The sequence below is a fragment of the Pundamilia nyererei genome, unplaced genomic scaffold (assembly GCF_000239375.1).
Source record: "Pundamilia nyererei isolate P.nyererei 1_Seehausen unplaced genomic scaffold, PunNye1.0 scaffold00149, whole genome shotgun sequence".
In the NCBI taxonomy this organism is placed as follows: domain Eukaryota; kingdom Metazoa; phylum Chordata; class Actinopteri; order Cichliformes; family Cichlidae; genus Pundamilia; species Pundamilia nyererei.
In genome coordinates this window covers 832,279-859,191 of record NW_005187550.1, presented here as the reverse complement: position 1 = coordinate 859,191, position 26,913 = coordinate 832,279, and the positions used below count along the sequence as shown (strand labels likewise).

The 26,913-nt window shown below is 41.7% G+C and overlaps 3 protein-coding genes across 7 annotated transcripts in view; 1 reads left to right on the top strand and 2 right to left on the bottom strand.

The window, feature by feature from the left end:
- spock2 (SPARC (osteonectin), cwcv and kazal like domains proteoglycan 2) overlaps positions 1-12,851 on the top strand; it is a 37,333-nt gene extending 24,482 nt beyond the window's left edge. For both annotated transcript variants that reach the window (XM_005744780.2, XM_005744779.2), the window contains 8 exons: positions 7,033-7,147; positions 7,522-7,627; positions 8,627-8,735; positions 8,868-9,002; positions 9,714-9,932; positions 10,378-10,440; positions 11,135-11,266; positions 11,837-12,851. In XM_005744780.2, the coding sequence (XP_005744837.1) occupies positions 7,033-7,147; positions 7,522-7,627; positions 8,627-8,735; positions 8,868-9,002; positions 9,714-9,932; positions 10,378-10,440; positions 11,135-11,266; positions 11,837-11,976 (1,019 nt within the window). In that variant the 3' untranslated portion in view covers positions 11,977-12,851. The remainder of the gene's footprint in view (positions 1-7,032; positions 7,148-7,521; positions 7,628-8,626; positions 8,736-8,867; positions 9,003-9,713; positions 9,933-10,377; positions 10,441-11,134; positions 11,267-11,836) is intronic.
- A 5,114-nt stretch (positions 12,852-17,965) lies between these two features.
- On the bottom strand, positions 17,966-20,843 carry tysnd1 (trypsin like peroxisomal matrix peptidase 1). 4 transcript variants are annotated; one of them, XM_005744776.1, is made up of 5 exons: positions 20,689-20,843; positions 19,538-20,610; positions 18,871-19,001; positions 18,563-18,748; positions 17,966-18,387 (listed from the first exon to the last, which is right to left on the bottom strand). In XM_005744776.1, the coding sequence occupies exons 2-5, from the start codon at positions 20,605-20,607 to the stop codon at positions 18,185-18,187; spliced, it is 1,590 nt and encodes a 529-aa protein (XP_005744833.1). In that variant the 5' UTR covers positions 20,608-20,610; positions 20,689-20,843; the 3' UTR covers positions 17,966-18,184. The 4 variants fall into 4 exon arrangements, with proteins under 4 accessions (XP_005744833.1, XP_005744834.1, XP_005744835.1 ...); XM_005744777.1 differs by having other exon boundaries at positions 20,706-20,843; XM_005744778.1 differs by having other exon boundaries at positions 20,727-20,843.
- Positions 20,844-22,663: 1,820 nt separating this feature from the next.
- Positions 22,664-26,907, bottom strand: sar1ab (secretion associated, Ras related GTPase 1Ab). The gene is made up of 7 exons (XM_005744774.1): positions 26,804-26,907; positions 25,813-25,883; positions 24,678-24,797; positions 24,528-24,593; positions 24,312-24,415; positions 24,079-24,210; positions 22,664-22,868 (listed from the first exon to the last, which is right to left on the bottom strand). The coding sequence occupies exons 2-7, from the start codon at positions 25,868-25,870 to the stop codon at positions 22,752-22,754; spliced, it is 597 nt and encodes a 198-aa protein (XP_005744831.1). The 5' UTR covers positions 25,871-25,883; positions 26,804-26,907; the 3' UTR covers positions 22,664-22,751.
- Positions 26,908-26,913: the final 6 nt, after the last annotated feature.

Genomic DNA, 26,913 nt, shown 5'->3' with positions numbered 1-26,913 from the left:
TTGTCTTTGTTTGACTTGCGGTGTGTTTTTTGTCCTGGTACTTTAGCAGATAATTGTGTGAAATTTAGTGATGGAAAAGGACCCCAAATTCAGACTCATGAGCAGGTGTCAAGTGAAAAGAACATTTTATTTAAGGCAAACCAAAATCCATCAGTAAACACAGGAACATGGGGACACTCTACAGGAACACTACAGACTGGGATGAATAGTAGCATGAACATGAAACAGGGTGAGACAACAAACATCTATGGGGAGATAAGGGCTATATAAACACACAAGATAATTAATGAGATGTGGAATAGCAGGGAACACAATAGAAATTTATCTGAGAAACAAGAGAAAGTACTACAAAATGCAGCGTACACAAGGCAGGAGATCCCATAAATTCTGTTCCTCTGGACGTAGCATTTTCAGTTTTCCATCAGTGAAGGATTGGTAGGAGACTTCCAAAATACAATAGGACTGATGGAGACTATACATGGGGAACACAAGAGAGGCAGGGAAAACTGGAAGAACTCAACAGTAAGTGGAACAAAAACACAAAGCTAAAAACACAATAACAAACTAAGAAACAAGCTGACTATAACCAGGAATCAACAGAACTCTGAAGTCCAAAACACAAAAGGCTGGGTGAAAGACTCAGAACCGAAACAAATAGTTAATCCCAATCTTAATATCATCAGATGGCTCAGTTGATACCTTTTCTCCACTTTGCTGCTGGCCCTACAAGCCACTTTGCAACCTGACGCAACCGCTGCATCTGCTCTGCCCGCTCTGTCATGTGCTGTGGGTCTTGCAGCTGCTCTAGCAAAACTAATCTATACATTTGTTTGACTAATGTTGGCCTCAGTGAAGTGTATATATTTGTGAGTAGGATCTGCAGTACATGTGTTGCAAAATGAATGAGTATTTGTCATTAATTTCCTTATGTTTTGCTGTTTCCATTGTCTAAAGCTGCACTGCAGTGATCTCTCTTTGTTGCTGTAAAAACAGGTCCAGGAAATCTACAGTTGATTTGTGCAACCCCACAAATGACTAAATTGGCATACTTAAAGACATTAAATTGTGGTAGGCAAACTGTTGTAATGTAAGGTTGCAAGAGTAATCAAGTACACACACCCTAACAATTAAGTGCATGTGTATAGCACTGATGTTTTTATGTATGCCTTTAAGTGTACACTGGATTTACATATGCTGATCTAAGATAGAGAGGCCAATAAATGGTAAATGGACATTTTCTGGATATATTAAAGGCAAAGAGCATGGTGAATTTTGCTGAACCCACACTTTACAAGGACTGTTCCTCTAGAGCAGGGTTTCAAATATAAGGCACGGGGGCCTAAATCGGCCCAGCAAAGTCTCCACTGGATGGCTTTGAAAAATAAAGGCCGAGATATACCCGCTGTAATGGCCGCTTCACTCACACCCACAACAATGTTTCACAGAAACTTGAATTCATACCCACTGTTACGGCACAGGAAGCCAATGCAGTATTGTCCTGAAGGATCGGTGCCGCCATTCAGATAACATCGCTGCTAAAGTACGGCTATAGGAGGAGAAGAAGTCACAACTTGTCACAGCGAGTGAGGTGAGCCGTGTGGAGATGATCAGAGATGGGCAGTAACGCGTTACTTGATTACTTTTTTCAAGTAACGAGTAAAGTAAGGGATTACTATTGCAAAAACGGTAATTAGATTACTGTTACTTTCCCGTAGGAACGCTGCGTTACTAAAACCATGATATTTTTTTTTGCGTGAATGTCTCATGACAGTGACGTAAGCAAGTGCGACGTTCGTGACAACAGCTGTGTACAGATCAACAATGGATAATATATCAGTGCGGGAGAGAGTATGAGCGTGCAGCGTTTAAAGCGTGGAAGTACTGACCTTACTTTGAGTTTGATTCCATAGAGTGATAAAAACATTAGTGTCTGTTGTGCGTGGGAAGAAAACTTCTTTTTACAGCGAAAAAAACCCCTAAACAAGCACCGAGTGCGTTACCACGTAATGGGAAATTCACAGAGAAACTCGCGGATTCTTCCACTGACCGCTGCGGCACACCTGCACCAGGGCAAACCTCCGCCTACTGCACTCCTGCTTTACAGGTGAAAATAGAGCAACAGGACCGCTAGTCTTTGATTTTATTTATTTTCTGCTGTGTTTTACTTGCATCTATTTGAAAGACTGAGTGTAAACACAAAAAATATTTTATTTTATGTGCTGGAATGTGCAGAAAATAGGTTTAACTAATGTTTAACTCATTTCTTCAAGTCAGAGAATGGTGCATATAATTAAATTTTTGCTTGATGCATAAAGTTAAAAGATTAAAACTGATAAAACAAGTTAAAAAAAAAGAGACTTTTCCATTTGGTTACATTTTGTATGATGGATTATGCAGAAAAAGTAGAATTGGGCTGAAAGATCTATCGCTTTATCACCTATTCAGGTTGTAAATCGTGTTTTTAAAAAGTAACTAAGTAACTAAGTAATTAATTACTTTCGAAAATAAGTGATCAGTAAAGTAACGGGATTACTTTTTTGGGGAAGTAATCAGTAATTAGTTACTGATTACTTTTTTCAAGTAACTTGAACAACACTGGAGATGATAAAGGAGGATCCTATCGCAGGCAGTCGTGAAGGTGAGAAGGTGGTTTATTGAACACAGAGCAAATAGCCTTCTGTCCCGTTTCTCTATCTAAACTGGGAACAACTAAACTACTGAACACAAACCAGGACCTGAACATGAGGGAGGATGGACAGAGGTAAATGACGGTGAAAGCAGGTAGAACACACAGATGAAGCACGGTGAATACACAGACGGACCAGCGACTACAATGGCTGTATCCCAATTCAGGGTCTGCAGCCTTAAAGTACGCAGCCTCAACGATCCTCAAGGGCCGCGTACTTAAAGACCGCTAAGGCCAGAAGTGCGAGGCTTGTGAAATGGGACGGTCTAGCCTCCATTGCGCTGCCCAGGTTGCCTAGCAACCATGATTCTAACAGCTGGAAACGTGTCATACAGCTTTGTTTGACAGAAATGAAGGAGAAAATCTTTTGTTCATTTGTTTGTTTCTTTCTACATGAGCTTTGGTCATTCTCTGTAAGATTAAGCTCAGCTATTGAACGGCGTATATTTTAAAGTAAAGGCTTTAAAACCAAGTTAGTACAAACGTCACTGATGTCACATAACTTTGCTCTTTGGGCGCCCCTCATCTGCCGTTTTTTTCGGCAAAATTATCCACACCCACCGCCGCGCTATGCATTCTGGGATATATTGGGCCACGAAGTCTACACCGCCACGTCCTTAAAATTCAGGGAAATTAAGGATGCATTTGAGGCCGCATTTCGAGCAGCCTTCGAATTGGGACAGCCTTTGTCGCGTCGCGGTGACGTAATCGGCCTTGAAAGGCGGCCTTTAAGGCTGCAGACCCTGAATTGGGATGCAGCCAATGACAGGAGACACGACTGAAATACACTCAGAGAAACACAGGGAGAATTACACACAGGTGGGGGACACAGCTGGAAGTAATTAACGAGACGAGACAAGGAAGGTAAAACTTCCTTGTCTCGTCTCGTTTGTCAAAATCGGCGCACGACACAAGCAATGCATCAAGCATCAAAAAAGCATAAGAAGGGCACATATTTAGGGTTTTTCAATTATAATACGTTTTGTAGCTTTTCCTGCTAATAAAACCTCATCCATGGCCGTTCATGCAGCACCAAAGTAAACAAGTCTTTCCGGCCCACTTATGATCAAAGTGAGCTGTATGTGGCCCACCATGTATATGACATCGCTGCTCTAGAAGGTATTAATAAATGTAAGGGATAATGTGTTTAAAACAAGATAAAGACAATGGATAGACCGTTTTGTTTTTGTTGGGAAAATCTTGCCCTTTGCAAAATATCTCCACTGCTATTACCTTGTTTTTACTTTACAACAACCAGCGCTTCTGGCGCTCCCCCTACCAGGGACTCTGCCCAGCTCTTTGCACGCAGTGCACACATCATGTACTGTATGCACACTACTCCAACTCTAAACCTCAGAAAACAGAAAAACACCCAATTAAGTTCCCTGGGGAATTTCCCTTTGTCCTTCTCACCATCACCTCTTCCTGAGCATCCTTTTTAGGCCCGCCTGGGGTTCCTTCTATCCAGTAATTTCAAACTATATAAGGCTGCAAAGGAAACAGCCTGTTATTCCAACTCTGGAGGGGGGTCAACCTTGTCTCGTACTTGTAACAAATTATGTTTTTGCTCCTGAGTCTCTTCTGTTTAACATTTTCTAAGGACTTTCAGTAAATCTCCACTGTAATCTGAATTGTAGTCCTTTCACTGCTCTTTCTTCCTTATACAGTTTGTGAGTATGTAATGGTTTTTACACATTACACCCTTGATTTGCATATATCATTCCCAGGTAGACAGGACAATAAATTGTAAATGGACACTTCCTGGTGTTATGTCAAAGGCAGACCGCATGAAAATGGGTGAATGTGCTGAGTCCACTCTCTATGAGGACTATTGATAGATGTTGTGAGATCCAACCTGTTTAAAACAAGGTAGAGGCAAAAGAGAGACCCTTTTGTCCTGTTTGCCTTGCACGTGAAACAAATTATGTTTTTGCTCCCGAGGCTCTTCTATTTAACATTTTCTGAGGAAATGTAATAATTTAATTTAATAAATTGTGTTAAATCTCTGTCATTTCACTGCTACTTCTTCCATATAGGTCTGGTGAATGTGTAAAGGGTTTTAGATGGTATAAAGCTGCCACTAATCAGCATTTTTAAATGGAACAGAAATATGATCATCTATTAAATGTATAATTAAAGCCAGTAGCTTATCTTAGCACAAAAGCTGGAATTAACACAGTAGATCTTAACTGTTTATTTTATAAAAAATAAAAATATATGTAATGTAATGTTGCCAAGTTGCCTGCAGTTATAGCATCATATTTAGCAGCAGTAATTTACTCATCTTGATCCAGGCAGGACTATTTTTGCACAAAGTGCAGGTACACCTGAGAACACTCCTACCTAGAAGACAACATAGCACCAATGACATTAGAGACTGGGTGTGTAAATACTAGATAAAAGAGCTGATGATGAGGATGTGGCCTGAGCACTGCTTCCGTTATCCCCAATCTGCAGGGATAAACCTCATGCAAATCTCGATTGGATTAGACTGAAGCAAGGGGAGCCTAATTAGGAGAGGTTTACTGCTACAGGCATTAGTTTAAAACCATAGGAGAGGCTTTTTAAAAGTAAAAAGAATTAAAGTAGGTGCACTGGGGAATAGATGGAAAAATAGTGGAATGCGAGGTGGAAAATAATAAGCAAAACAGGTAGGCCAAGAGTGAGGGCGCACAGCAAGGATGTCTGATGTGAGGAGAAGACAAAGGAATGTGAAAAGATGGAAGAAAGGTGGCTTGATAAACATGATTGCACAACAGGGGGTTTGAGACACGGAGAGGGAGAGAGTTCTTAGAAACACCAGATTGAGCTGCAAATCACAGTCAACCCAGAAATGATTCCCAGACCACGGAGAGCCTGTTGCTATGGAAACGTCATCATCGCAGGCACTGCTTTAATCCGTGGAAGCCTGTTAAGTTAACATGAGGCTCAGGCAGCCACCTTATGCTTCTGTACTCACAACACAACGCCGTGCCAGCATTGTAGCCACTCGCTACAGACGAGATTTATTTACAAATGTTTTTGCTATTAGAAAAATCAGGATCATCTTATTTGTATTTATGGTTTTCCTTCTCTCTTTCCTTTGCTTTCTTTGGTTCAATGGATTGCAAAACATATAGCCTTTTGCGTGCGTGGCCCTTTACCTACTACACTTAATCGCCTTCTCCTTCATGTCAGAGAGAGGGTCCCCAAAGGGTGGAATTGGCTGATGCACCGTGATTCTGCTGATGCGCTGGTGTGAATTGGACAGGGCGGGTGGTGAAACATCAAACCTGCGAGGAAAAGAAAGGCGGGTGGCAGCAAAAGAGGACAGAGTCGAGTAAGAAAAGCTGGGAGACGTCTGTGATATTGTGTACTGAGATAGTGTACACAATCAATGCCAACTGGGATAAGGAGCAACCAGAGAATAAGGCTGCACTGCTGACAGTTTAAATGGATGAGGAGTCTGCATCTGGGCATTAATGCCTCCAAGCCTTCTCCCCAGCAGCAGAGCAGTCAGTCAATCAGTTATACAACCAGCTCAGCCGTAGCAGGATTGGGGGGGGGGGGTTGTATTGTTTTGGATTTGCTACTCAAATCAGATCTCTGTCAGTTCGCTTCAATAATCCTGTGATGTAGGCAGAATTAATGTATTCTGCAACCAGAAAGGACAAGAGAGGAGATCATAAGCCTGCCTGCTAACTGCCATAAAACAGGATACAGTAAGGATTCAAGGCGAACCTCAGTCCTACATGTGAAGTCTGTGATAGCAGTGTGAAAATAAACTCTATTCCTGTGTAGCTGTGCTCATGGATAGTGCAGGTGAATATAGGCTGAAGTAGTTAAAGAGAATAGAGGGTGACATCCAGGTCAGGCTCCAGGAGGCCTGCTAGGAAGAGACAGATATGACATATGAGCATGTGTGAGGTGCTGCTAGCAGAGAGTTTAATGGATGTGGCAACCTGAGTTAGACATCCTGGCTTTAGCCCAGATTGCAGGAATTATTTAAGTGTAGTAGAGAATGTAAATATGTAAGTAGATGAAGTCTGCAAGTTATTCAACGCTTTTTAAAAAAAAAATATATATATATATCAGCTGAGGAGCTAAATTGGATCAAAAGCCAACTAAAGAAGCTCTTGTAATTTTATGTTCAAGAATAAGATTTTTCCTCCCAATAAATAAAAGTGCCTCAGAGTGCATATTTAAAATAGTGCAACACCAGCACAGCTCGAGTCATTTAGACTGACTCTTTGGTTATGCTGAGCAAGTAGGGAGCAGAGAAAAGACAGAAAAGGGGGAACGGAGGGAGGAAAAGTGAAGCAGTGTGAAAGCTAAAGTACATGTCTCATTTTCTTTTTTCTCCCCAGATGTAGACACCACCAAGGACCCTTGTCAAAAGGTTAAGTGCAGCCGACACAAGGTGTGTATCGCCCAGGGCTACCAGAGAGCTGTGTGCGTCAACCGCAAGAAACTTGAACACAGGTGAGTGTGTGTAGCCCCTGGGCAAGAATTTACTAATTCCCAAAACAGAAAAATAGTCCAAAAAGAAATCTTCTTTACGCACACTAACATGAGTTCAACTCAACCAAGCACGCACTCCATAGTCTGCTGCAAACTGGAGTGTTTATCCCTGTCGGCCACACTCGTAGTATTAAAGCTTGTTTGTGCACCAGTGTAAGTACGACTGCCTGCTGTTTAATGATAAGCTAATGCATTTGGACAACACAGAGGAGGCCTGTTAGCTTCGCGCTTGTGTTTTGGTGCTGCTGTGTGTGTACTCTGAATTAACGCAGCAGTTGCTGTCTAAGCTGGACTTATCCAGGCTGACATGGTTGTGTTGTCCCCTTGTCCTGCAGGCTGAAGCAGCCCGCTCTCAGGTCTCCTGATGGAAACTGTCACCCCTGTCCCATCTCCTCCACTGGGCCTGTGTGTGGATCTGATGGACACAACTATGCCTCAAAGGTACACCTCCACCCCCCACTTTAATTAACCTGTTAATGTCTAAACAATTAAATAATTGCCAGAAATTTAACATTTTTTGAAAATGGACTGTTTACTAAACTGCCTGATAAATTAAAAACATTAAATAATAATTAAAAAATAGTTTTCATTTGCATCATATTTGCTGTGTCTGGCTTTTATTCGGTTTTTTTGGGAGGGGAAAAATCACACCGATGATGTGGAATACTCCAAAACTGACAAAACCTAACCATATTGTACATATCGAATATGATTAATGAGTGGTTAAATGGTTACAAAGTGAGATTTATGGTTGAATTTTATACATATAGCAAAGCAACAGTACAAAGTTGACTGCACTGAGCACCACTTTAATTTTTCCATGTGGTTTTACGTATATTAGCAGTGCTGTGACTGTGATGTGCACTTGAGCTCCCCTAATGTGGCTCGTTCCCCTCGGCGAACATTATTACATGCTGATTCAACACATAAATTCTGCTACTATATGCTACGTTGCTAAATAGCCTTGACAACTCTTGCAAATTTAGGTCATACGGATGTACACATACTTTTACACACATCTTGAAATCCGTGGTACATGCTGTACGTGCTCTGCGTCGTTTGGTAAGAATCGACACACACCTTTGCACATTCAGAGCTAAGCAGTGTGAGGAGAATCTCAAGGGACACAAAGCTGAGACAAAGAGCCGTGATGTATGGCCTCAGAGGAACCAATTGGTGGCTTGCGGTGACAGAATCCCATGTGTTTATTGATTAATGCTTTGTCTTCTGAATCACTATTTCTGACCTTGTGTGCAAGTAAAGGTTGGGAAGCGCATTCAAGAGCAGGACTCTGATTTTGAATTAAGGCTTACAGTCGGTCACCTCATGAATATTTGATCTGCGTTGCGGCAATAACTCATTTCACTTCACCTTTGTGTCCCCTTGTCGATGTCATCGGTGTGTGTGCGTGTGTGTTTAATGACTGTATGTGTGTTGCAGTGCAAGCTGGAGCAGCAGGCGTGTCTTACGGGGAAGGATCTTACCCTGAAGTGTTCTGGTCTGTGTCCTTGTCCAACTACTGCTCCTACAACCAAGGAGAGTAAACACGGTGAGAGCAACATACATGACATACAACTCGTGTTTTGTTTTGTTTTATTCTCACACATCTACTCAAGCATAACAGCCATCATAACTGCATAAATAGGTGCAACAAATATTTTTCTCTCCTGTACTTGCACAGAGGGCTGCACCGGGCAGGATCTGGCTGATCTCGGGGAGCGTCTGAGGGACTGGTTCCAGCTACTGCAGAGTAATGCCAACCAGAACAACAACAGCAAGCCCGGGGCCAAAGCCACTGCAGTCAGCACCACATCAGGTTAGCGCTACTACTTAATAAACTCATGAAGAGGGCATTTCAATGCTTTAGATGCAGGGTAGCGTACTATAAAATATCTAAGAAAGCCATTAAATCTATTTTTCATGTCTCATTTAAGACAAAGTTTGTTTCTGCTGCTGACAGTCGACACTGTAGCTCTTGGCTGTTTAACACTGTACATCTCTGGATCTCTAGATTCACAAAAAATAATTGATGCCTCATAAAGAAATAAACTGGATGCCTTCCACGAGCTATTTTCTGGTTCAAGGATTTGTAATCAGTAATCGTATCAGCCAATCACTATAATTAAAATAGTAAAAAGAAGTACAGCAGGAAAATCAAATTGTCCTGTTGGTGCCACTTGCAACCATTTGCCTGAAACTATCTTGGATGGATAGTGTAACATAACGCTGCATCACATACGGGAGGATGTTTATGCCTCAGGGTACAGTCAGGAAGTTCCAAGCATCAACCGGCGTTGTAAAGCCGGGAGAACAATACGTTATAATGCCATTTTCATATGCAAAACTTTTTCTTTTTTTTAACGTTGAAACTGGCAGCACTGGAAGGCATTAGGAGGATGATAAATGCAGTTGATTTGCATTGGAAACAGGAGATGTTTCTGAGCATGCTGGCGTGATTTTTTCCGTTTGTGCAGCTGTCCCCCTGAAAAAAGTCTATGTTTGTTTGTCTGCCTCTGTGTGTTGGCAGTGCTGGACAGGAGCCTGGTGGCCAGCTGTAAGGACTCCATAGGCTGGATGTTCTCCAAGCTGGACACCAATAGCGACCTGTACCTGGATCAGGCCGAGCTGGCTGCCATCAACCTAGACAAGTATGAGGTCTGCATTCGGCCCTTCTTCAACTCCTGCGATTCCTACAGGGACGGCAAGGTCTCCACTGCTGAATGGTGCCTCTGCTTCTGGAGAGAGAGTGAGTGTTCGGGGGATTATGTGAGGTTTGCAGGCTTGTGGGTTCGCACTCACTTGTCTGTATGCTGACATTTTCCCTTCTGGCACATGCAATCAAACTTCAAGGCGCTCGGCTGCCCTCGAGGTGTGGCTGCGTCTGTGTTGTGCGCTGGCCCATCAGTGTTTGTCTTCCTCCTCATCCTTCAGTCCCCCTATGGGCCGAAACGGTCACCGCAAGGCACTAAAAACATTTCTGCTGCTTGTTGACAGCCTGATTCTCCCACAGCTCTCGGAGATTGAGCGTGTCAGCCAAGCAGCTGAGCAGAAACTAGGTCCCAGGATTGTGCAGTTATTTATTTGGGAAGAAAGAGTCCTAAAATACATGGATTATAGTTGCAGCTCTCTAAGATTTTTGTTATTTTCTCTCTTCTGTGACTAATTGTGCCTTTATTTCCACTTCTTTTAAGAACCCCCCTGCCTTGCTGAACTCGAGAGGATCCAAGTATTAGACGGCGGGAAGAGGAAGTTTGGTAGGTGCAGGGGGTTAGTCCCTGATCCCTTCTGTGGATTATAACATGATACGGGCATCTTTGTGTTTGTCTTACGCGTGCATGTTAAGAAGTAAAGAGGAGCAGTGTGGGATTATGTGTGAGTGTGCATGTGTGCACTGCAGATTTTGATTTTGGCTTGCTGACTGGGCTCTGAGTCAAGACTCTCCAAGGACACAGAGCGGTGAGCAGGGGGCAGTCTGCCAGCCTGACGCGCTGACGTTCCCCCGAAAAACTGGATAGACAGTTCAGCCGTCCCTAATTATTATTTTTCATTACATTTACAAATGTATCAAAAAACAATTAAGCAACACAACAGATCCGCCCATCTCTGAAGTTTACAACCAGGCTAATTTTTGCCTCACTGACAAACACAGCTACACTTAGGTGTGATCACAGGCTGCTTTTTATACGTCCTCCCTTATAACATCATGATAGCCAGCCACCCCCACATCACCTCAGTAAGCTGCAGCATGCTGACTTCCTCTGGGTATTCCTCCATGAACATATTGTTTTCATGGAATATAGAATTAGCCTCCACATATGCTGCATGCATTATATTGTCACTTGGGCTCATGTGTGATGAGCCGCACTGAGAAATTGTGCGAGATTGAAGGCGAGGCCGCTTTACCTTACTCTGCTCTTATTTATTTATGTGTGTGCGTGTAAATGGCAGGTCGATTCATTCCTAGCTGTGACGAAGACGGCTTCTACAGGAAGCAGCAGTGTGACAGGGGGGAGTGTTGGTGTGTCAACCAAAACGGAGGAGAAGTGGCCGGATCGAGGATTCGTGGCAAGCCAGATTGCGGTGAGTGTCGAAAGGTTTCGGATACCGATAAAAAACTGATTTTTTTTAACTTGAAAGCTGAATGCAGTGAGAGTTCAGTGCGGATCGGCGCAATTCTGCACGTGTCCCCGCTGCATGCATTCTGCACAAGGCTTTCTTTATGTTAAAGGGCCGAGGCCCACTGCAGCATAACTCACAGTAGGGACCAAGTGCCACATTCATGTGTCCGGAGTCATTTGCATTCTAAAGCGCCGCTTGTCGCTGTGAGAAAAGTCTTTCAAGATAAATGAGGACTGGTTGGACTGAACCTGTGCCTGATAAGAATAGGTCCCTTGGCAAGGTTTAGAAATAGCTATTAAAATCCAGACAAAGTCAACCCCCCCCCCCCCATTTTTTTTTTGCCATTGCAGTCAGTGTTTTTAAATTGATTTTAGCATTTCTCACTGGCACAGAAAGGACTCCATCAAACCTGAGAGGAAGGCATGCTGAACAGAATATATTGCAATGTGCAAGATGGCCACAGCGGATAATTCGATTTCTCTGCATCCCCCCCCTCCCATGCCCGTGTGTTTTCTCTCCGTCTTCCCGCAGATTACGAAATGGCATATTCAGGTGATTTTGGAAGTGGGGTTGGATGGGAAGACGAAGAGGAGAAAGAAGCCGAGGAGACTGCAGAGGAGGCTGAAGAAGAGGAGGTGGGAGAGGTGGATGACGGGGGATATATCTGGTAAACGGGCCAACCAATCTCTAAAGGAGCATCTCGGTGGTCCCAAACTTACACACACACACACTTATACACACAAATCCTGCAAAGAGATGGACGGGATCAAGCGCTCACACTCAGAACAACACTGGATTATAAAAAAAGCAAAGGGGGGGAAAGTGGCACAGGTTGGGAGGGTGAAGATACAGATGCTATGGAAGTCATTCTTGTTACAGGATGATAAAGAGCAAGGGAGGGGTGGGGGGATCACAGTTAAGAAATTATGGGTCTGGTGTCATGAATTTTGTCCTTCATACTTGTGAATCTTTGTTCTCTTCTGTTGTCTGTCCTTTAAACTATCTTTGAGCAGTTTTTAGCTGATGCATAATGGAGACTTTAAGAAGCTGCAGGTGCTTTGCATTAAAAAGAATAAAATAAACAAAGCGAGATTGGGTGCACTTCAGTCGTCCAAATTGGCCTCTTTCATCGATTATGTTTGCTGATTAACAACATTTAGATAATCAGATTTGCTTTAAGGCAGAAATCTGGCAAAAAGAAAAAGAAAAGAAAAAAGAGAAAGCCACATTAGAATATTGAAAAGCACCTTTTGACTTTGCCATTTTCATCTCTTATGCTTCAGCTCTTATGTGACAGTAGTGCTCTGTCTCATTCATGACTTAAGAAAAGGTTTCTCATGCGTCACTCTTTAGCTTGTATATATTGTGTGTATCAGAAGGCAGAATGTCACCTATTAGTCCCGTAATCAATGCCTTGAAAGACTAGCAGAACATGCTGCTTAGTTGACAAGTGTACATCGTATCATAGTGTGGATTGGTTATTGTGTTTAATAAAAAAATGGAATAAAATAAACGTATCTATGTGGCTCCAGTGGCCACCGTACAACTGAGTGTGTTCTCTTTTCTTTTCATGTCTAAACTGGAGCCAAAGCATCTTGTTCCCCGGCTGCACAAGGGGAGCCTAGCTCTCTATTTGCTGAAAATAGAATAGAATAGAATACAATTCAACTTTATTGTCATTGCACATGCACAGGTACAGGGCAACGAAATGCAGTTTGCATCCATCCAGAAGTGCAAAATGACATAACATGCATTAGGATTGACCTGAACTCAATAGGAGTGTTAATGTGGGTTACCAGGAGATTGAACTTTGGAGCTTAGCACCACTGGAACCCTTGAAACCAGCCGCATAGCTCGTTTTATTTAGCGTTTTAATATCAACTCATTAACAGAGAATGGAGGGACTTTAAATTCACCGGTAAGAAATTATTGGGCTATCCTATAGACATACATATATACAAAATATCTATAGCACTGTGCAAAAGTCTTGAACCGCTCTTCATTCCTTTAATTTCCAAGGAAGCTGGGAACAGGGAGATAGAGTGTATAAGGCATAAGAGGAGTTTGTACAATTTTAATGAGCTTGAAAGTGAATAATTACTATGACCACCTTTATTCTTCAACACAGCCTAAACTCTCTTGGGCAAACTTTTGTCTTGTCATTTCTTTTAAGTGGTCTTCAGGAATAGTTCACCAGGCTTCTTGAAGGATATTCAAAGCTCTTCTTTGGTTGTTGGCTGCTGTCAAGAAATGTGTGATTGAAAGAGAGGACAAGGTCTTAAGATCCAGCATTTTATGTTTACAGAGATACAAAATGCTATGACAGAGTTTATCTGTATTTGCTTTTGCTAATAGTAAATCATCTTTATTCTTAATGATATAATCAAAATATACATCTAATTAAGATGATGAATGTTTGTTCTAATGTCTGGATTTTGTGTGTGTAGACAGCTGTAACCTTGATAGATTAGTGTCTGTGTGTGTCTACAGGAATGTGAAAAGAAATGTCTCCAGCCCATCATTATACATGATTCTGAATAAGAGAAATGGTATGATAGTACAATTTTATGTATGTTTGTCACACTTAAATGTTTCAGATCAAATCAATTTAAATATTAGACAAAGACAAGGCAAGTAAATGCAGTTTCTAAATGGAAAATCTAACCTACAGGTTTAAAGTTTATATTTAAAAAGTGACAAATAATATAAAGAAGAGGAAATCGGGACAGGGAATCATATTTCATATGCAAGTTTGCTGATAGTTAATCGGGTATAAGTTTAATTGATGTAACAAGTGAGAAAATATAGTAATGATTCTAGTGGCAGGCCGCTCACTGAGAGCTTGTGTGGAGATGCCCTTGGAGGCTGTGTGTGTGTATGTGTGTGTGTGTGTGTGTGTGTGTGTGTGTGTGTGTGCCACTCATCTAAAAGAATGTCTGACTTTAACATGTCTGATTCAATAAAAGACATTATACTGAGTGTGTTAACAAGGTACCAGTTTTTGCTTATGCTTAAATGATTCATAGGTTAGCATTAAGTAGCTTGACAAAAAGCATTCTTCTGAAAATATTCAGGTACAAGTACTGGATTGAGGATTGACAATGATGGGGGCGGGAAACAAAAACAGCCAGTGTCCATAGAAAGAACTTCAGAAAGCCTGGAGAACTATTGACTGAGATCACTAAATACAAATAAAAAAAACACTACAAATATATTTTTGAAATGACACGTCAGCTAAGAAAGCCGACTTTCTGATGCATAGCTTTGACATTTGTTCCTTTTTTCCTGGAACATTGAAAAGCAGTACTAAAGTCTGTCATTTTCTGCTGTTTGTCTCTAAATCTGCTCTTTGAACAATACAATAAAATAACTAAAATAACATGCTGGTTTAGAAAGTTGATTGCATTCCTGTGCACCTTGTTAGTGTGAAAAAAAAATGGCAAATAAGCACAACATAAGTATAGCTGATGGGCATGATTAATTAGGCAAACGGTTAGTCATAAAACAGAGTTTTGGACAAAGGGAAATTTTGATTGAGACACTAAAAGAACAAGTCAAATTTGATAAATGTAAGGGATCCTTTACAAAAAAAGTCCTACAGCACTCTTACAATAAGTGTTTGTGTTTGTAAAAGAACATCTCATTTTTGGCCAGGATATCAGCGAGTCAGTCTGGCAGACAGAAAGGTGCTTACGTGCATTACTGACGTCAAGAGGATGAAGCTTACTCAGCAAAGTCACCTTGCATGGGTTCATGATTTTGCCAGAATTCTCTGATAAACAAATTTACCTAAGACTGTGTTGGATGAACTGCTTTTATTTTTTGTTTTACTTTTTTTGTTGTTGTTGTTTCATAATATTGACCTACATGTGTGCACCAACACCCATATAACATCGATAAGTTGAAACTGTTAGATACTACATTACTCAAACAAAATTGCTGGAACACATTGAAAACACATCAGATTTTATCAACTTTTCTTCTAAAGATGCTGTCTGCTAGCCGAAATTGAACCTCCCCCACCCTCATTCAAATCTGGTGTTTGGAACTATTTTGGTTTTCATGTGAAGTATGACCCTGAAGGTAAGCCTGTCATGGACAAAAGTAAAACAGTATGTCGGATGTACCACGCAATGCTCAATTACATGGGTGGGAACTAGTGCGTTAGCGCAGTTAGCTCGTTAATGTGTTGACGCCATCCAGCCCCACGCACTGGGCGATCCGAGGTAGCTCGTTAACGGAGATTTGCCGCGTTGTGGCGTTAATGTCATTTTAATGAGATTAACGCTGACAGCACTAGTGGGAACACAACGAACATGACTGCACATTTACGCCGACATCATCCTAGTGCAAAGACAAGTGGAAGCAGCACGCATGCTACAAACTTTACCCGAGTCATTTAGACAGCCGTTAGCACGTGATTCTCCTTATGGGGACCTGATATGTTTAATATGCTGCTGGAAATATAGCCCAGAAGAAGCGTATAGTATAGCTTTTATTTTGGAAAGAGCCATTTCTCTGTAATAAACTCTCTTTTCCAAAGATGAGTGATTCCTCAAGCAGATTTTTTTTTTATTATTATTTTGTTGTTTCAGCAACATTACATTTAAAAACTGTACTTTTGAGTTAAAATATATATTTATAATTTTAATAAACGACAAATTAAAAAGGCATGAACATTTTTTTTGTATCAAAAAAATATCAAACCGGACTGTGAATTTTGTGCAGCGTTGCACCCCTACTATACAGGGCTGAAATCAAAGAAATCCTTATAATCAAATGGAAAAAATGATTAAAATTGATTGGAGCAACTCAAAATGGTAATCAGTAGTTTCTATGGCCCCCACGTGCTTTTATGAATACCTGACATTGTTGGGGCATCTAATGAGAAGACAGTGTCCTGGGGAATCTCTTCCCAGATGTGGGCCAGGCCATCACCGAGGTCCTGGACAGTCTTGAGTCTCCACAACTTCTCCAGATCCTTTCATATAGTCGCATGTGCTCAGGGTGAACCTGCTTTTAACTAAGAAAAGCACAGGGTGCCAGTGGTGGACCTGCCAATTTTGGTATTCTATGTCAAATGTCAATCGGGCTTAATGGTGCTGGGAAGTGAGCGCAGGGATCCGCTAAATGATGTCAGGCCCTCAGGCCACCCTCAGTCTGTTTCTGATTGTTTGGTCAGAGACATTCACACCAGTGACCTGCTGGAACTCATTTTGTAGCTCTGGTAGTGTTCATCCTTCTTCTACAAAGAAGCAAACACCAGTCCTGCTAATGGGTTCAGGCCCTTCAACAGGGCCTTGACAGGCTCTCTGCCCGTCTCCTGGAATCTCCTCCATGCTCGAGAGACTGTGCTGGGAGACGCAGCAAACCTGGTATCCTGGAAGACTTGAACTACCTGTGTAATGTCTGTAGAATCCAGGTATCACCTCATGCTATTAGAGGCTCTGACCCTGGCTAAATGCAAAACTAGTGAGAAAGGTTGTCTCAACGTTGCTTCTCTTCTGCACCTGTTGTTAATTTCATTACCACCCAAGCAGCTGAAACTGATTAACAACCCTCTGCTACTTAACTGACCAGATCAAGATCCCAGAAGTTTAACTGACTTGATGCTATACTCTTAATTAAAAGTGCTCCTTTGAGTTTTTCCAGTAGTGTGTAAACTGTTCAGAATATTACTACATCTTCTAAAATAAAAATTCCCCTCTAGCAAAGTTGGTTACTGGTGCACAGACAGGCTAGCCATATTTGTGATTACAGATAGCAAATTAAAATCTATATATTTGCCTTATTTTAATGAGCAGTGCAGCATGGACGAACACTGCACCTATAATTAGATGCTATTTTAAAAAAAAAACATATGCGTCTCTGTGCGAAATGCTCCTTAAGGATTCAGTGTTCTTCTCAGCTCATTTCTACCCCTACTGCACCTCATTCTGCAGTGAAGTGTGGCTTGTAGCTATGAGAAACCAGCAGAAATGAGATACAGACACAAGTCTGCATATCAGCACTTCGAACAGCACAATGCCTTTAGAAAACTCTCTCCTCAGCCTCCTTGGGACACTGCTGAAAACTCCACTATGAACTATTCAGCCTGGGAACAGTGAAATAGAAACCTTTCAGCATGTTAGAGCGTATGCACATCCTCAGGAGTTCAGGCCCAGAAAGCTCGTCTTAGCATTGTAAAAACTGACAGCAACCAATTCTCTGAAATGTCATTTCTCAGTTTCACGTTTCTGTGATAATGGAAATCAGAACCAGTAGCTTCCCAGTGGGTGAAACCTCAAATGTGTTCACTGTGAGTGGGTACGTCTGCCAACAGATGTCTGAATACCTGAAACCGACAGCAGTCCTCTGGCTACCCAAAGGGACCAATCATTTTCAGCAGCCTGTCAGCTTATTATGCTGAATATTCCTCCCCGCCTGGTAAAAAAAACAAACTGTATGCACCAGACGCAGGTGTAAATCCTAACACATGCTCTGAGAAATGTGTCTTTGATGCTGTACCTGTAACATAAATAAGGATCAAAAGTTGGATGATTCACTTTTTTTATCCCAGCAGTTTACGTAATCTTTTTTTTTGTTATTTCATAAATGGATAAATGTATTTTATAACCTTGGGAATCCAGCAGCACACCAAGAAAACACTAAACATTAGCTGAAAAAAATTTATTTAATGTAATTATTGTGCAATTAAACAGGTATAAATGTACTTAAAGTGCCTGTAAACATTAGTACCCTTATAAAGATTTTCTGGTTAACCACATGACTCTGAGATGACAATTAAGCAGTAATTATTCCTTCAGTTGCAAATATCTCATCTAATTCATTCTGATTTGTCATCTGTACCACGTGTCAGTGTAGTGCAGGGGTCCTTGGTTACAGTTTGCTCTGAGCACCTTGTAGTCTCCACACCCTCCTGATTTCTTTTTCTGTACTGTCCAGCTCCCTGAATACATTAACATCCTTTGTCTGCTCAAAGTGCTGCAACAATCTCTGGAAAACAGTCACTGGGACGCTGAAGTTCAGATGTGGGTAAGTCACTTTAGTGGCCATGTCTCGCGTGTTGCTGGAAACGATCCCTGCAACACAACAAAGAAACATTTTTTTGTGAATTCAAAGCCACAGCAGTGCTGACTGAACCACTGATATAAGCACAGCTGACTTTTCCCTGCACAGAGACGTTTTCTGTGGTTATCATGTGCCCCCCTCTGTTCAAAAGGTGCACATGGCTTTCTTCCTGCAGGACCTCCTTACCCAGCAGCTCTCCTGAGCATCTCTGCACCACAGCACCCCCGCTGGTTCCCGCTTGTACTGCACATGTGGTCTGGAGCATGACAGGCTGGCAATTCCAGCTAATGGCTTTGGACAGGACGCCGCAGGTCAGGGACGGACCGCAGCTCCGACCCAGCCCACCGTATCCGACGACAACTACAGATTCACCTGAAGTTAGAAAAGGCCATAACGGTTTTTAAGCGTAAAGAAGCAGGAACTCTCTTCTGGAACTGCTTATAAAAAAATAACAATAATTCTACTGTTTCTGCTGCACAAGACTGAAATCAAACCTGGAATGAAACTCTGACACATCCGTGAGACCACAGCTTCTGGGACAGCATCTCTGAGCTGCACCAAAGCGAGGTCATAGGGTGAAGATGCTTTAGTGGAAAAAAGGACATCACCCACTGAATCATGGACTCTGAGAAAAGAAAATCGCCAAAAAAGTGAGGATTATTAGTCTTACACATTCTGTGATCACAAAACATACTTCCAAAATGTGGTGAAGTTGCTAAATAAACAGGAAAAGACCATAATCCCATATGGTGTAGATCCATACAGAAAGCAAGTGTGAATTTAACTTTGTCTTTGATGCAGCAAGTCCATGTCAGCTTATAGGACTGTCCATACATTCAGAAGTTTATTACTGCCTATAAATTGCACTCATTTTTTTCCAGGCTGGAATAATAGTACTGAATACATCTTTAATGGCGTTAAAAATCAAGAATTTGATGCACAAGTTTGAATACATTTTTGATTTTCTCTCATCCAAACCAGGTCAATCTGCAGGCAAGTTCCTAGTACTTGTTTATGCTTGTTTTTTTTTCTACCCAAAACTGTGTTAGGTTTGAAAAGAAGACTAAGATTAGTGGATTAACACATTTTAGTGTTTAATAAGGTTTGAATTAATTTCTGCTTCAATTAGGAGGGGGTTTAAGATAGTCAATGTGCCATCACCTGTCCCTATGGTGGAACTTCAAGCGGACTTTAGACTTCCTGTTGACAACATGCCTGCACGTCACAACCAGTCGAGAGCCGACAACAACCCCTGAACCCCAGAACTGCCCGCTGTCCACAAAGCAAACAGTGGGGTATTTAACAGCTTTTGACTCGTGAGCAGCGGTGGACATCTGGATGTCCGACTCTCCTGGATGAAGCCAAACATTTCTGAGGGGATCCTGGACACTCAGGCAGCTGATGAGATTCCTGAAGACCAACTGGGCAGAGCAGACCAGAGTGAGGCCAATCCACTCATTGGCCTTCCAGCCAAATGGAGACACAATCAGCCCGATGAGATGCACGCTGCCTGCACCTTTCACCACAAACAACCCTCCACCTTCTGTGCCTGGCAGGCAGCGGGCGTCTGTGAGGATGACAGCGTTATCTTCTCCAGCAAGGTTACTGATGATGCCTCTGCTGAGGGTGCTGATGAAGAGATCCAAGCAGAGGGAGCCAAAAGGTGAGCCGCAGGCAACAACAGGGCAGCCCTTCTGGAGAGGCGCACTGCTCTGCCAGGGGATGGTGCTTGAATCCTGGCTGCTGTCTAGCACCACACCTATCCTGAGTACAGCAAACCAGCTGAGGAAGTGGAAATCTCTGAGCAGCTCCTCATCCTCATCACAATGGAAACGCCACTGGTCGGCCTCCTGGAAAACTGCCTGGAAAGCGTGTTTAAACTCCACGCAGTTCACCAGCATCAGCAGCTCGGCTGCAGCCTCCCTCTGCCCTGCTGCTGTTTTGCTTCTGGTGGGTGTGATTGTTGCTCTCCGTGCGCTCTGCTTGGTGTCAGTTGGAAAGGTGACGCAGATTTGAAGTTTGGCACTGAAGCTGTGAGGTGGCAAGAAGTCGTGGTCCCAGTAGAGGGGGTCTCCGTCGATGATAAAACGTGAAAACGGGAGTCCGGTGCATATGATGATTCCTGTGCGAGGGTGGACAACAACTCCGCTGCAGCTCACCGGTTTCTTTGCCGAAGACGCCTCTGACACCTTGACAACACAGCAGCGCCTCTCCACGTCCTTTAACTCCATGCTCTAGCAAAGCAAATCAACAAATGTTTTAACGGCGTTTAAAACACTCGAAAAAGCAGCTCATTAAAAATGTGTACATGCCAGGAGTGAGAAGGAACCTTCAGATAAGTCACTGTGACCTTAAGTTTAAACTATTTATCGCAAATATTTCCCACAGTGTCTTCTAACTTCTTCGCCCTGTTCGCAACTTCCTGGTTCTGCTTCGTTCCTGCACCTGATTGGTCTGAAAGCAAACACCTTCTAGCCAATGGTAAACAAGGAAACTAGAGGGCGTTCCTATATCCCGATTAGAAGTTTATTTACGTTTTACGATGTTTTTATGTGTGTTTTTATGTATAATATCTTTGCTGTTATCAGCATATAGGCTGAAGTCAACTGCATTTGATATGGAGTTTTATATAAAATAAATAAAAAAACTTTTTTGCCCGTTTATGACTCTGTGTTCTACAGTGTAATCAATACAGTCCTTTTTGGGTCACTTAAAATATCCTTTCTATTCTATCACACTTGGAAAAGACAAAAACATTTTTAATCGGACTGACCTGATTTGTTTTGCTTTTGTTTGTTTTGTGTGTGTGTTGGGGGGGGGGGTCTTTACCTGGAAATCAAAGGTGAAAGGTGAGGCATTTTTCTCCTCAGGTACTTTTGCAGCCCAAAAGGGGCAGACGACCATCAGAGTATGTGTGAGAGACACTGAGACATGCTAAAATCTAGTTGCAGAAAGGCATTATACAATAAAATAATGTGAATAATACATAAATTTAAGAAATTCTTCCACAATATCATAAGGTTCGGATTTTTGATTTTTAACTGTATTTTCATAGGTTTTACAGCCGTCCCCACTAATAAAGACCTCTTTATTACCAAAGTAATAGAAAAACAATTAACTAACAGAAACCTTGAAGTTCCACCACAGGAACCTTCCATAATTATACAGTATTACGTGTGTAGTTCTTTACACTGACAGAAAGGAGCCTTTCACTGGTCCACCCCACTAAAGCTCAATAAGTTTGACATTCCTGTTCAAGGAGGACTAATAAGTGTTGTGAATGTGAATGGATAAATAGATAGATGGATGTTCCTTTGGTGGATGAACCAAAAATGAATTTAAATATCTTAAACAAGGTTTAAAGAGTTACCAAACATATTTATTTTTGCTAAAATATTGCACAACACACCCAACAAGAACATGACATCTTTTTTGTATGAGATATATCAAGCATTAAGAATGCGAAGTAACAGGCAGGCCAGTTTTTATTGCAAAATATAAATACACTCTTATAAAATATTTTATAATGTTTTAAGATAATTTTATCCAAAAATACTGTATAAGCTTTTTTTGCTAATCACCACCCAAGTACTCTCATAAATCACTGCGTACTGTTAGCAGCAACCAATCACAAAGTACTCAAGTCTTTTCAGTGCAGTCACCTATCGGTGTGTTTGGCTGGCGTAAATATCTAGTATAGGCAAAAAGTCAGTCAGTGCACTTGTGGTAACATTAATGTTAGTGGCCGTGTATGTAAACCTAAATGTAAACCTTAAAATAAACATACTATCACAAGAACTGTCAGCATCCTCCGAGGTAGGCTTGCAAGTTGAGTTTAACAATTACAGCAACACATTTTTGCAGCACTTTCTAGGAAAAAAAAAGTTGTTTTTGAAAACGATCAATTGAAAGAAAAAAAAAACAACAGAATAAATAATGTGCATACGTGCCAACAAAAATGTTTCATCCTCAATCAAAGAAGAGCTGCTCTAAGCACACAGTGTTAACTACACTGACCTTCACTGTAAGCCAACACCAGCAGCCAAAAATACACCCGGGTCTGAAACAAGTTCACAGCCATGGCATGTCCTACACGGCAGAAACAATTCCCTACAGGCTTTAGGTAAAGGTAGAAGAACCACAGCATGGAGCTTTTCTCCACACTCAGTCTGAATAATACAGGCCAATGATTCATAACTTATCTTTGACTTGCTGCGGTACAACTGAGATAAAATACAGGATTCTTCAAACAGATGAATAATGCTGGGCTTTTAAATACAAAACATATTTTGTACTAGCATATTTAATAAAATCTCTCTACTGCAGGTAGTTTTGTGTGGAACAAATCTGGTTAAGGCTATTATAAAAATGTCAATCAATCGATATACTGGGCAAGCCAGCGAAAACCGTCTCCATATCCCTGTCGCTTCAGCACACTGCACATGAACACCTCCATTGGCCTCAAATTCAGCTCCTTCAGCGGCACTTTGCCCTGAAAAGAAACAAAAATACACATCAAAAAGAACAGCTTTAAATCTACAACTCCATCCAGCAACCTTGCCCATGAACACTGAATAAATACAACGCACATCTTAAACTTTAACCGTGCTTTAAGCTCTCAATAAACCGACGCTTAGGTCTTGAACCAGAAATGATGTCTCAGATTTATACAAAAAATTTAACTGCAGTAAAATATCGTTGTGGGGCAGCGGTTTCCTTAAGTCTTTTCTTCTTAGGGTCGATTTGGGCTTGTTGCACAGACAACTAAAAAGAATGCACATACACTAACCAGCCAATTTGTTAGGTATCCCTGAACTGCTCAGTAATCCAAATATCTATATATTTATAATGTGATCACCACTCAATGCATACACTGAGACTGAGCAGGTCATCACCAGATTTTATATTGTTGGCTGGCTGACTGCTGAGTCCACCCATCTGCGATCTGGCTCCTGAAAAGTAAGTGGGTAGCCACTGTGACCACAGTATACCCAGCTTCTGACGGCAGCTTCCAGCAGGATAACACACCATGTCAAATAGCTCGGTCCTATTTATTGAAGTCTTAAAAGCCTAGTAAGAAGACTGTCTCTAAGTACTGTTGCTATGATTGTTTTAGTCTTTCCAACACAGTAACATGTACACACAGTAAGAAATTGATATAGGCATTGTGACATCGCCTTTTCTTTTCTTTTAAGTGCTGTTTTGAAGCCTTCAGTTTGACATTCTGGCTGCCACATCTTGATATTATTATTATTTTTTAAACTGGATTTAACAAGCAAAAGTTAGATTTGACTGCGAAACACTAAGCTGCTACTAGAGCGTAGCCAGCTTTATCTTGTATTTTATTCCAAAAGGGACCATACTTTACAAAAGAACGTCATATTCTATTCAGTAAGTTATGAAATGAGAACTCAGACTGTAAAGACACCAGGAAAGTATTTAGTGAGGTCAAAGATCAAGTGAGCAGCACTTTCTCATATATGTCTATACAATCTGACTGCTTTTTCCCACCAGAGGTGTCGCCTCCTGCTGGCCATTAAAAAGAATGCAGATTTGAAGTACTTTGAACAGGTTTCACTTTTCCAGAGGCTACGTTAACCTTTTAAATACAGTTTATGGTTTAGAAAATATCAACACCATATGACTCTAATGCTCTTGCCAGACGTCACATCATCATTTAATCCCACATTTCTTGTACAAACCTTTCCAGTTGTATGCCCCTGAAGACCAAGTACTGCCCTGAGTGCATCCTCACTGATGGCCTCTGGACGGTCTATCTTATTGCCCAGGATTAGAACGGGGATGTTTGCAATGGTTTCATCTGTTAACATGGCCTACACAAAAGAAGTGTCATATCAGACATATCATACAGATCATTCCTATCAGTGGCAGCTATGGGCAGCTGTCTGTGTTGACATCAGTACAAATAACTCACATCCAGTTCAACTTTTGCTTCTGCTAGTCGCATATGGTCAGCACAATCCACCATGTACACGATACCGTTTATGGCTGGGAAGTAGTTCTTCCAGATCCTTCGTGCTGTAAAGACACACATTTTCAGTATTTTTATGCAACACCTCAACAAATACATCAATAATATTTTAAAAAGCTCAAAAATAAGATTGAGAATCACTTTTTTTTTTACTCCCACCTTGCGTATGACCTCCAAGGTCAAATGTCGTAAAAGTCATTCCAGCTATTGTCAGCTCCTCGGATGCTGGGGAAGAGAGGTTTGATTTTAGGATAAGCAGTGAAGCAAGACACACATGGCTAATTCCTGATGTGACAAGTAAAAATCTACTTGGGTATAGCGTCGGCATGTGCTGTCCCAGCCTGTCATCCCTGAGCATCTGCAGGAGCGTTGTTTTTCCAGCATTGTCTAGTCCAAGAAAAACCATCTTCCCAGTCTTCTTGTACAACCCTGATAGCAGAAAGAAGTCAAATTGATGGGTTTAAAAGAAGTCTTGGGCAGAAGAACTGGAGCCAGAATAGTCATAGAAATATCTGTAAGACATATTTATATGAGAACTGGTTGGTATATGTTTTATAGAAATAGAGCGAATGCCAAAAACAAAGTGAAAATCTGGATATTTGTTAGTATTCAGGCTCGAATTTAGTTCAAAGTGTCTAGTTACTACCTCCAAGTTACCATTTTGTAAAACAACAATATCGGTGCTTTATATCCTCTCAAGGATATTTGAGGGTGCGTGCGTGGGACCAAACTAGTTTACATAGACTTTAGACTGGACTTGGAGACTTGAGACTTGGTATTTAGCTGCTTCTCTCTGGGTTTCCTGTGGTGGGGGCACAGGAGGACTGGGTCCTTGTTGTTACAGGGTCTTCGTATGATGGTTTCCATTGCCAGCTATATGCAGATACTGGACTCCACTAGGGCTGCCCTTTCTTATCAGGTATGTTAATGATTTTTATGGACTTATTTTTATGGGATATCTAGCCAAGGGGTGGAGGGTTTGGTGGTCTCAGGATCTCATCTGAACATAGAGGCATGACCTCCACCTTACTCTGAAGCGGTTTGCAGATGAGTGTGAAGCAGCTGGGACGACACTCAGCTCGAGACTCGGCAGAAATTGGCTTCCTCCGAAAGGTGTCTCAGAGTAGAGCTGCTACACCGCCATATTGAAAAAGGACATTTGGGGTGGTTCAGAAATTTGACCAGAATGTCTCCCAGGTGCGTCCTAGGTGAGGTGTTCAGGGTATGTTCTATCAGGAAACCCAGGGGCAGACCCAGGTTACGCTAAAGAGATTACATTTCTTGTCTGGCTTCAGGCCACCTTAGAGTCCTTTCTGGAAAAGCAGGCGGAAAAGGCAAGAGAGAGGGAGGTCTCTACTTAGCCTACCACACCCACAATTCAGCCTCAGATAAATGGCAAATATTGGATGATAATGGATGAAAATGTGGAAATTTATTTCAACACCTAATAGTTGCAAGACACTGCTGAAGCCCCTGTAGATCCAATCAAATAGAAAAGACATTTCTGATGGCTTCCTGAAAGACAGAAAGCTGAAGTTAATTATGACACATTAAGGACAGTGATGTACATAAGATACCAGTCATAAAGTCTGTAAATGAAAAAAAAGAACCCTTTTTTTTAAACTACTGCAAAAAGCTGTCATCTAGCACTAAAGCGCATTGTTAATCATTATTCTTGACCCTGCGTGGATTACTCTGCTGGTATGTGTAAGCTCCGTGTAATCACACAAGTTTTAAAGCTTGAAAGGAAAGGAGCTAAGCAAGGCAACAAACAGCCTTCAGTGATTTTTCAGACGCTGGTTTGATCTGGGAGCTGTCTCGCTCGCTCACAGTGATCTTCCCCTGACTATTTTTGTGAGGGTTGCGACAACGACACTTGATCTTGGTAGTCTCCCCCTGCCTTCGCTCAATGACACACAAACACCTGTCACTGGGTGAACTTAAAGTGAATAGTGAGGCCTGTGGGCTCTGAGAAATTACCCAATTGTTAATGCCTTTATTATACAATGTTTTCACAGGGTCACTTAAATGTCAGCGTGGCACTTAACTGCTTCATCTGTGGATTTACAGCTGTGGCACTGTAGGCACTGTTCACCAACTTTTTTTTTTGCCGTTTTAGTGATGAAATGACCAAATCAGCACTCCAAAACAAGTAAACACGGCTAAAAGCAGAAATCACCACTAGCTCACTACTCTTTATAAACGCTCGTTCTAGTGAAATCACTACTACTGTCTAGCTTATCACGTGCAGCTCCGCGGTACCGACGTCAGCTTTAATAAACAACGGTAAATTTAATAAACACGAGCGCGCGGAGGGATCCACAGTGTCCAGTCCTCGAACTTTATGATGTCGGCAAATGGTTTCAACAAGCAGTCTTGAATGGAAAAGTTTAAACCCCAACAAAGCCAACTTAATACATCATTTGCAGCGTTACCTTGGTCAGCAGTGTTAGTGAACTGAACTCGTCCGTTGTTGGGTTTTTTTTCCTTCTCAAAGCCTCCAACTTTGACAGTTAACCGGAAGTACGTCACCGGGATGGCTACC

Bases quoted from the DNA above. Each gene is read 5' to 3' on its own strand.
- tysnd1 (XM_005744775.1), bottom strand. From the start codon at position 20,607: ATGGAGTTAAAGGACGTGGAGAGGCGCTGCTGTGTTGTCAAGGTGTCA. The intron at 18,749-18,870 runs GTTTGATTTCAG...TTCTAACTTCAG, and splicing joins GTGTCAGAGTTTCATTCCAG to GTGAATCTGTAGTTGTCGTC. The intron at 18,388-18,562 runs GTAAGGAGGTCC...GTTGTGTTGCAG, and splicing joins ATGCTCAGGAGAGCTGCTGG to GGATCGTTTCCAGCAACACG.
- sar1ab (XM_005744774.1), bottom strand. From the start codon at position 25,870: ATGTCTTTTCTATTTGATTGGATCTACAGGGGCTTCAGCAGTGTCTTG. The intron at 24,594-24,677 runs GTAGATTTTTAC...TCTCTTCCCCAG, and splicing joins CATGCCGACGCTATACCCAA to CATCCGAGGAGCTGACAATA. The intron at 24,416-24,527 runs GTGGGAGTAAAA...GTGTCTTTACAG, and splicing joins CCTTGGAGGTCATACGCAAG to CACGAAGGATCTGGAAGAAC.